The sequence below is a fragment of the Aristolochia californica genome, unplaced genomic scaffold (genome assembly GCF_029961685.1).
Source record: "Aristolochia californica isolate CCGP_79_NKW_82.1479 unplaced genomic scaffold, dmAriCali1.0.hap1 SCAF_8, whole genome shotgun sequence".
NCBI lineage: Eukaryota > Viridiplantae > Streptophyta > Magnoliopsida > Piperales > Aristolochiaceae > Aristolochia > Aristolochia californica.
In genome coordinates, this window is record NW_027182279.1 from 3,163,671 (window position 1) to 3,173,263 (window position 9,593).

Here is a 9,593-nt window from a genome sequence, read left to right on the forward strand (position 1 = left end):
TACTACATCAAATCCAGATGGAAAGTGACAAAGATTTGTATAAGCGTGTAGTCTTTATCCATTTACTAGCTTCAGCATAAGACAGAAATCAGACCGTCCAGAAATATTCAAAATGCTTGTTTCAACATGAAACGAATGGTACTTGTCCCGATTACCCTCACATATTTTTGCAACATCACATACTTGTTGAGAGTACAAGTTCAGAGGGTATATGGAATTTTCTTAAAAAACAACAGGTTGGAAAACATCGACTCGTTTTACCTGTTGAACACTATACCTAGACCAAATCCGATCAGAATATCATTTTCACTAACTATTTTTAAGAATAATAATGATCAAATTCTTATTTTCTGATAAGTATCGGCCCACCATTGTTCTAATTGTAACTTTTCCAAGCATCTGCAAAGTCTTGCAACAAAAAGTTAACAGAATTGCAATGTTCATACTCTTGCTTCAAATAGTTCCTTTTTGCAGAGATAATTTTAACATGGTTATAAATGAGCACCAGAAACTCCCTCAACAAAGGGGAAACCATTACATCTTCTCACTCAATTTGCTGCATGGCCTAATCCACATAATAGTAAAACAACAAACTGATTCCTAAACTGAGACCTAGGGATACCAGGGGCTTTTCAGGTTCTTTTATTAATTGATGATCAGCTGTAGCAAGTAGCAATCACTGAAGTACACATTCATGCCCGCCAACACCGGTACTGTACCTGGAGCAGAAGATTATATAGAATGCATATGTTTACACAACCACAGGTTTAGATTAAAGCATACACATTGGCCAGATCTTTGAGACAAGTAATAATCATAGTCCGGTAGTTCAGACTTCAGAGTCTTAAACCACTTGCAAAACAACATTGGAAATTAGACAAGACTTAGCAGCTGAATAAGCTTTTATTTTTCGTACAACCCTTCTACTTCTACAAGCAGTTTAGCAGACAGATGAATAAAAATGGCGTGCATCCTGCCCACGATCATGAATTTAAAATAAGAGAGTACAAACAAGTGCTACTGACTACAACTAACCAGGGAAGAAAGAAATAGAGGTTGGAGGAGAACTGCCGAACCACATGAAAATTACCTTCAGAACCTCCTTTCCTTTGCTCTAATCTGCTCTTGATTGACCAGCTCGGGAAGACAAAATGATGCCAACAATGAGCCCGTAGAGAGCCAGAGCTTCAGCAAAGATGAGGATGAGGATCATTCCCACAAAGAGCTTTGGCTGCTGAGCATTGGCTCTGTATGATGTCATTATACCATCAAATAGTAAGTTTTTGCAGGAGAAAGGGTGAAGATAAAAAACTTGGTTCTCCTACAGTGTAGTGCACAACACACAAGTACGCACAGTGAAGAAAAAAACCACAAAGAATAAATTTTTAGCATTTGTAGGAGCAATCAGATCAAGGAGAAAGATATCACTGAAGAAGCATCTGGTAAAGAAGGCACCAGATTTAAATACAAAGATATTCCTGAAGACCTTTTCTAGTTTGATGTAGCAAATGAACCTTATTTAAACCGGAACTTGATGATGTAACATGGTGATTTAAATTTAATGAATAACATGTTGAATGCTTCATATAGAGCGTGGGTAACCTAGATTTCAACACCAACGAAGAAAACTACAATCTGAATTCAAGTTTGATGGAAAAATTTTGAAAGACAGAGTAGGGTGGTTCCTGCAGCAACCTAAAACATTATTCAATAGCAAAAATCTAATTTCTGTACTACATATAACAACCTTTTATAGGCATATAGAATAACAAAATAGGAAACTCGTATGCTGTCCATTCTAGGAAATAGAGTCTTTAACTTTTTTAGAAAATCCTTACCAAATCTAGTTCTACTTACTGCGAAAGCAACTCGAACAGGAAACAACTCCTACTCTATAAAGTTGCTACCATTAGACTTCCTTGAAACATGAAACTGCTAATTGAAAAGACTTCCTAATTGAAGCTTTCAACCAAAATATCAAGTTGCTATTTAGTGATGCTTCTTATAAGATCAGCAAGTTGCTAGTTCAATAAACTTTCTAATTTCAACAAACTTGAAATAGAAAAGTGCAATTTAGAGCAACTCTCTAATGTAGGACTTTCTATTATTGAAACTTGTCCTAAAATAGGAAATTCAGGCCTTTCAGTTGAATCTTTTTCTTCCTTCTTCTTTCATAAACATGAAAGACTTTGGGGCGATATCTTGTCCTTAGATATCTCGTCAGCTAGATCTTTCACATTGACATGTACTGCTTCACTTGAGCAGGCAATTTTCTTGAGCAATATTAAAGAAATAACCTTTTTAATAATTTTCAATTACCAAGGTATACAAATCAGTTCCACTAGTGTAATGGACAAAAGAGCACAATAGATGCAACAATATGCTCCCAACAAACTGTTGTGTCTACTCCTTCCAATCCCTCCACTCATCAAATGACATCACAGACATTTGAGATTAACTCATATATAAACCATGGAAACATTAACCAAACTTAAATATGTCATCCACACGTGAAGGCAAACATGCTTCAATTCACGTAACTAAAACAACTTCAATTAATAATTCCTACTAGAAGCTGCCAATCACATGACATGCTCTCACAACTTCCAATACTGGCGGGACCATGTAGTACTCATTCAAAGCAAATAGTCAATAGCATTGGGCAAAATTGTAAGATTGGACTGAACATGTCTCACACCCAGTTAGAATGTGACTCAGTGAACAGAATAATTTAAGAGAGATAAACTAAAAATCAAATATAACCCTCTGTCATTGACACAGTTTAAAGTGGTATTGAGAGACTCAAGCTCTGAAGAAGGCCAAACCAACAACAGAATTTTCAGATGAAGGAGCAGAATGAAGAACTCATGTAGCTGAAGCCAAAATGGCTTGGACAAGCCTCATAAAAGGATGTTTGTGAGGGAATGCTAGTGATAGCTGATAAAGACAAATAATTATCCAATACTTTCAACTAGATGCAGCACAAGAATTTTCCCTAGCATCACTTGTAATCATATCCACAAGTTAATGAAAGAGCAATAATCCAGAATACAAAGTTTTATTTAAAAGACTCTCAACTTCTGCAGGAAGGAGAAACAATGGGGAATGCTAAGCTCTGTTGCCAGAGCAGAAAAATGGTTATGGATCTAATAAATATAAGTCATCAGACCTTGCAAAAATTTCACACTTATCCAGGTCAAAGAAAAATGAAAACACGGTAATTCCATGGTCCACTTGATTTAGTTTGATTTGAAGTATGTGAGGTCTCAAGATAGGGTTCATGATGAAGTAACTCTCAATTAGAAGTGTTCCTTATATCCAAGTTTACATAAAAGAATATGATCACCGAGAATGACCATGTCAACATAACATCTGAAAGCTACACCAGCAATGGAGGTCAACAATGGTTCCAGAATAGAACAAGCATTTTGGAAGGAAAGCAAGGAACAAAAATTAGAGAAATGCAGGAAAGACATCAAAATAATAATAATAAAAAAGGCAAACCGCAGTGGAAAAATACCACCTTCATAATCAAGGTGCAGGATACCAAGGCAACAACCTGGTTGTAATCTAAATTCCCGAAATAGGGACATGAATAATCCAAAAAAAAAAAAGATATTTATAAATGTATAGAATGCAATTGTCATCTGCATCCTCTGCTTTGACACAATTGAACACTGTCAGTGGCCCGTTCAGTGCTTACCAATGATATGTTCCAAATCTCCCTGGAATCACAAATTTGATTACTAGGAGACTCAGCAAGCACACAAAATTGATAAGCAATCATGATATTGAAAAATCCAAGACAACCTTATAGGGATCAGTAACAGAAATAACTACTTCATTCAAGCAACATTAAATTTCAAACACCTTAACCAATCAGGGCTGAAGCCGTAAAGCAGAACACAAGGATAACTTATTCAATACTCCTATAAAATAGAAACAAACATACTATCTAACAACAACAAATAACAAAACAACCTCAAGCCTTAAAGCAGCAGTTCCAGATGTATAGCTTAATAATGGAGCTCGTGATTAAAAAAAGAAGAAGCTAGTATGGCTCTCAGTAGTAAAAAAATCACAACAAGGTTGAAAGCTTAACACTCAAAACCAGTGCTCAAACTCCAACGGAGAAATTTTTTGATAGCTCTCATTAAAACAACGTCAAATAAGCTCCTTATAAGAAAAAATCCTCTTTTTCAAACTTGCAAAGTAATAAAAAGTTATTATTAAAAAAAGTAGCTAATTACCTGACACCTGCATCTCCGACGATGCCGATAGCCATACCAGCCGCAAGCCCAGCGAGACCACAAGAAAGACCAGAGGAGAGGTGAGCATACCCATCGAAGAGATAGTACGGTTTAGCCTTGGGGTTTATTCCCGTACTAATAATGACCGCAATGATCAAACCATAGATACCCAAAACTCCAGCCATAACAACAGGCACAATCGACTTCATCACGAGTTCAGGGCGCATAACACCCATTGAAGCAACACCTACGCCACTCTTCGCCGTCCCATAGGCGGCTCCCATGCCTGAAAAAAATCAAACCCTCTAGTTTCAGATCTGGATTACCTACCAAGCACAGATATATTAAAAAAAAAAAATTAAAAGAAACTACTCACAGGAGAAAACAAGGGCAGCAGCGGCCCCAAGGAAGCCAAAGAAAGGGCCGACGACATCTCCGGCAAAAGGAGTAGACATCTTCTAGCGTCAGAAAATTGGCGTAGAGATCGATCGGATCTGGAGATCTGTAGAAGGGGTTGCAAGGAGCGAGAATGGGAAAAGGATCTCACTCTCTGCTTTCTCCGTGTTCGCTTAGGTAGATGACGGAGAAACGACCGCAAGGGCACCCCTTGTTATATGATTGAGTGTTCAGATCACGAGACTAAGGGTGTCGGATGGAAGTGTAGATAAAAAAGAGGTCAGGGGCAAGATAGTCTTAGAGCTTTTGTAAGGTGGGACCGCTCCTGTGCACGACTCACCATTCACAAAACTTAACCTCTCAAGCCTGGGTCACTTTTGACGAAGTGCCAGGTCCAAAGGTCCAGATAGATTATTTATTAAATAAAATATTTTAATATATTTGATTTTTAGAAAATTAAATTAATATTAGTTAATAAATAAAATATATTAAATATAACAATTAAACAAACACGTGCTTTTATATTATGAAAACGGTAATCAAATTATAATTTTATAATATCTAAATATGAAATAATTATAATAAAAAGCATATTATAAAATAATTATTAACTTAATATATATTAGTAATATCAAAATAATATTAATTTATTAACATAATTTATAAAAAGTAAAATATTTACCCAAACATTGTACTACACAACGTACTACAACAAACATCGTAATAATAAAAATAAAAATAATACAAATATAACTCAATCACCTATTTAATATAAAAAAAACTACAACTGTACATACAAAATACAAAAAAAATAATTAATAGCATTAAAACATAATAGTCAATAATTTTGCCACATCTGAATTGTTAATACATTTCGAAAATACGATGCTCTTGCAGATTGTATTGCACTCCCTCTGAATACTTCTTTGAGTGTCCACATCATCCTCAACATCATCACCATTATCACTGTCCTCATTTTCATTGTTATCTTGACAATGTTCTCCACTAGAATCATCACTTGAATCATCTTCAAATAAATCCATGTAATCATCTATGCGTATATAATTATGCAATCACAATTTTTACCTGGACATCAAAATCAAAAGGAGCATATTTTAATATCTTGAAACGAGATTTTAAAGCCTCAAATGTACGCTCAATAATGTTCCGTAAAGATGAGTATCTTCGGTTAAATAATTCTCTTTCATCTGTATGAGTATTATTTCCAAATTCTTGCAAGTGATAACGAGTCCCTCGATAGGGAGCCAAAAACCTTGGAAGATTTGCATATCCAGCATCTACCAAATAATATTTGCCTATAATAAGATATATATTTATTATAATCTGATAAAAATTGATAAATTTAAATAGACTATATAGAGAGAGAAGTGATATTTACCTTCAGGAACATAAAGTTTATCTCGTTTGGGTAATGCTGACTTTCAATACATGTGAATTAGTTACTGATCCCTCTCATCTAGTAAATATATATGTGTATCGCATGTCAAATATACATGCTGTCATTACGTTCTATGAGAGGAAACCCTTCCTGTTCCAAAATCTTATTTGTTGATCAAATATGATATGTGCTTTAATATGAGTACCATCGATGACACCAATACAATCCTAATAAAAAAATCATTAATACAAACATATATTTGATAGTAACTGAAAATTATTCATCAAACGACTTTATATTTACTTTAAAATATGGATAATAGATATCACTATTCAAGCTTTAAATGAGGACGTCTTGAAGGTCGCTTGATGTAATCAGATTGTAGTTTGATAATAACATTTAATACCTTGTTAAAATACGTACTAATTATCTAATTTGATATTTCAAATATCTCTGAGGTGACACTGTACAATTGTTGTTGACCAACAACGATAAAAAAAAATGCAAGTTGTTCTCCAATAGATATTGTCCTTGTATCAAATAAGAGTCCTCTATTTTTCAAGATTCCAGCCAGCTTTCTTTAAATATCGTGGACCACCCATATGATAAGAACGTTTTACTTGCCTATTAAAATCATTTAAGTATGAATTGATAAGGACAAGTACAACTCTATAAGCTGCAATACAAATACATATTTTCTCCCTATCTGGTGGATTATCCATAGGTACCTGCAATACTAGACATTCGATAATAAAAATATGGTTCAAATACATTCAATTATTTATGTCTGAAAATGTTAACACAACTTGCACAATCAAAATGTATCCACATTTTTCATACTACATACACATTCACTATTTACCACAAATACTCAATAATCAACGTCATTCATACAACATCAAATATGTCTCCTAAATATAAGGTAAAACTATCAACATCGGTGTAAGTCTATTACATTGCATTGAATTTAGCCATTAACTACTCATTTTGATCTTCTTGTTTCATCTTGACAAACATATCCTTCTTATCTTTGGTATCGAGCAACTCTGGGGCACAAAATTTGACTTATCTGGGCAAGTTAGGTAATGCCTTGATAGTTTGAAACCATAGAAGTTGTTGATGACATATTGTTAATGGCCTCAACGACCTTGTTAGTAATTTCAGCTAATGATTTGGATATCTTCCTACGCCGAATAGCAGAAGTTCTATCTCCATCATTTCTTGATGCTTTGCTTATCGGAGGAGCCTCACTTGGAGACTCCATACTATTAAGTATTGGGATCTCCCTAATTGCATCATCTTCATCTATATCCTCAATCATTAACCCTTTTGTAGTATTTGGAAGGTTGTCTTCTAACTCAATGCTTGTTTGACTTGATGTCCCCACGACAATAGAATTTCCAGCAACTAAAGCCAATTTTTCATATAATGGACAACCTTCCCACCAATACTTATTGGCTTCTTTATGCGCCTACATGAAAAGTTATCACTTAAAATACTTAAAATCCTGATTAATAAAGCAAGAAACATAACATTCTATGTTATGTTAACAAATCTTGCCACACTGTCTTACTTGCGGTGACTTTTTGGGTTGTTTTATCCCACCCAAAGCCGCTAGTGTTGATGTATGTACTCACGATCTGATAGATTTGTTTCCAAGTCCGCATACGGTTTTTCAATTGTTCAAGTATCTTTTGGTTCGTTATGTCCAAATTAAACATACAGACACAATCATTGAAAACTTCATGTTTCCAGACACCATTGGGTAATTTGCTACCCAAATTGACTTGCTCAATGACAAAATCAAGTATTTTACCGTCTTCGTTGCACATCCATGAGTCGTATGCACTCTTTGTAGTTTCATCCATACTCTTTACCCTTCCTTCTTCCAGCCGTCTAAAACTCATAACAAATAGACAATGAATCAAGAATAATTTGTTCTTAAAAAAACAGTTAAAAGAGAGGGGAGGGGGAGAAGCAAAAACAAGGAGGGGGTTACCGCTTAAAAATAGTAAATGCCACTAAAACATGAAGTAACATAGTGATAAAGAGAATATAAGGTTAATGCATAAAGATAAAAAATTGAGACTCAAGGGGAGTAACATAGTGATAAAGAGAATATAAGACTAATCTTGCTGTTTGTAGTTGCAACTTCGGATCATTACTGTACAAATTACTGCAGAATAACCAAATGGGTGATGGACAAACATTGATGCCCTGTTGCTATAGTTTTCATACAGAAAAACATACCTATCAACAATAAGTAGAATTACCTTCTGATCACTCCAGATTTCAACAAAACTTCTTATTGACACACGTAGAACAAATTAAATGGGAGGTTCTTTTAGTTTAAACAACAAGAAGACAGAGAGGAAATCGATTTCGAAGAAATGAAACAGTAGCAGAGAAATGAAAAGCCAGAATATGCCATCCTCCTTAGCCCGTTACCAAATAAAAGCAAACTAAACAAAAAAGAGAAAACCACTCACCAGATTAATAAAGAACGAAAAACAACGATCCCTCCGGAAAAAAATCAAAAAGCAGATAACTTCGACAGAACTGCCATGGAAACCAGTTCAGACAAGCCTTACAGCAACAATTAAAAAATCTTAAAAGCTCCGAAGCTCTTCAAGAAAGCCCGATCCCCCCAAAAGTTTGCCTCTTCCAACAAAAGCCGAAAAACCGAAGCCCTTCTCTCTCTCCCTGCAACAAATTATTAAGAAACTAAAATTTATCGGAACCTCGTAATGCCTAAATCAGAAAGTCAAGAGAAAGTACACACTCCTTTTGTCATCTCCTACACCATGAAAACGGATCAGAAAAAAAAAAAAAAACAGTTTTATCAGAGCCAGGTTTCGATCCTGGGACCTGTGGGTTATGGGCCCACCACGCTTCCGCTGCGCCACTCTGATTTCTGACACTTACCATCAATGTTTATTATTTTATCAAAAACAAATCTCTATTAACCGATTGAGTAATCCATGCAAATCGATCAAACAGAAAAGAAAACTTGATCTCGACCAGATATCGGGAACCTAATATCTATATGGAACTCCAACACATAAAGTTCTGCTGATTAATGAGATTAAACCCTGATTATCGCCAGCGCAACTATCACTATTTTGGTACAGACTCAACAGATCAAGGTCCAATTAGTACAATTTATCAATCGGACAAATGGATCTTAAAATACCTTCTGTGGGGAAATGTTGGATTAGTTGGAATTTCATAATAATCTCCCAAAATTACCTTAGCCAGAAAATACTGAAACTGGAACATGTATACAGTCTCAATGAGGTGAGGCCACCCACGAAAGCCATTAGAACGCTTCATGTTCGGTGGTAGAGACAACTAAAATAATGTGTCGGAGATAGAATAACATAGATACTGCTCTACACATTACCTTCTCCCTGTGTCTCTCCAATGTCTGTCAATTGTCAAGGAAAGGAGAGCAAACTACATATGCTTCCCAGCTTCTTTCTCCAAATGGTGAGAAACTGAGCCAAAGCGTAAAAAAGCAAGCATAAGTTTTCTTCAATTGTGCTACA

At 35.2% G+C, this 9,593-nt stretch overlaps 1 protein-coding gene and 1 non-coding gene across 3 annotated transcripts; both read right to left on the bottom strand.

Annotated features, from left to right (window-relative positions):
- Nucleotides 1-316: 316 nt before the first annotated feature.
- Nucleotides 317-4,874, bottom strand: LOC137938862 (V-type proton ATPase 16 kDa proteolipid subunit). 2 transcript variants are annotated; one of them, XM_068783938.1, is made up of 4 exons: nucleotides 4,627-4,872; nucleotides 4,251-4,536; nucleotides 1,091-1,247; nucleotides 317-719 (listed from the first exon to the last, which is right to left on the bottom strand). In XM_068783938.1, exons 1-3 carry the CDS (start codon nucleotides 4,703-4,705, stop codon nucleotides 1,115-1,117), a joined length of 498 nt encoding a protein of 165 aa, XP_068640039.1. In that variant the 5' UTR covers nucleotides 4,706-4,872; the 3' UTR covers nucleotides 317-719; nucleotides 1,091-1,114. The 2 variants fall into 2 exon arrangements, with proteins under 2 accessions (XP_068640039.1, XP_068640040.1); XM_068783939.1 differs by lacking the exon at nucleotides 317-719 and adding an exon at nucleotides 751-973 and having other exon boundaries at nucleotides 4,627-4,874.
- A 4,011-nt stretch (nucleotides 4,875-8,885) lies between these two features.
- On the bottom strand, nucleotides 8,886-8,957 carry TRNAM-CAU (transfer RNA methionine (anticodon CAU)). The gene has a single exon. It is a non-coding gene; the product is annotated as a tRNA-Met (tRNA).
- Nucleotides 8,958-9,593: the final 636 nt, after the last annotated feature.

What these genes read in the sequence shown, in the direction of transcription:
- LOC137938862 (XM_068783938.1), bottom strand. Translation starts at nt 4,705, where the DNA reads ATGTCTACTCCTTTTGCCGGAGATGTCGTCGGCCCTTTCTTTGGCTTC. An exon ending in TGCTGCCCTTGTTTTCTCCT is followed by an intron (nt 4,537 to 4,626) that starts GTGAGTAGTTTC and finishes GATTTTTTTCAG; the next exon opens with GCATGGGAGCCGCCTATGGG. An exon ending in GTCGGAGATGCAGGTGTCAG is followed by an intron (nt 1,248 to 4,250) that starts GTAATTAGCTAC and finishes GACATCATACAG; the next exon opens with AGCCAATGCTCAGCAGCCAA.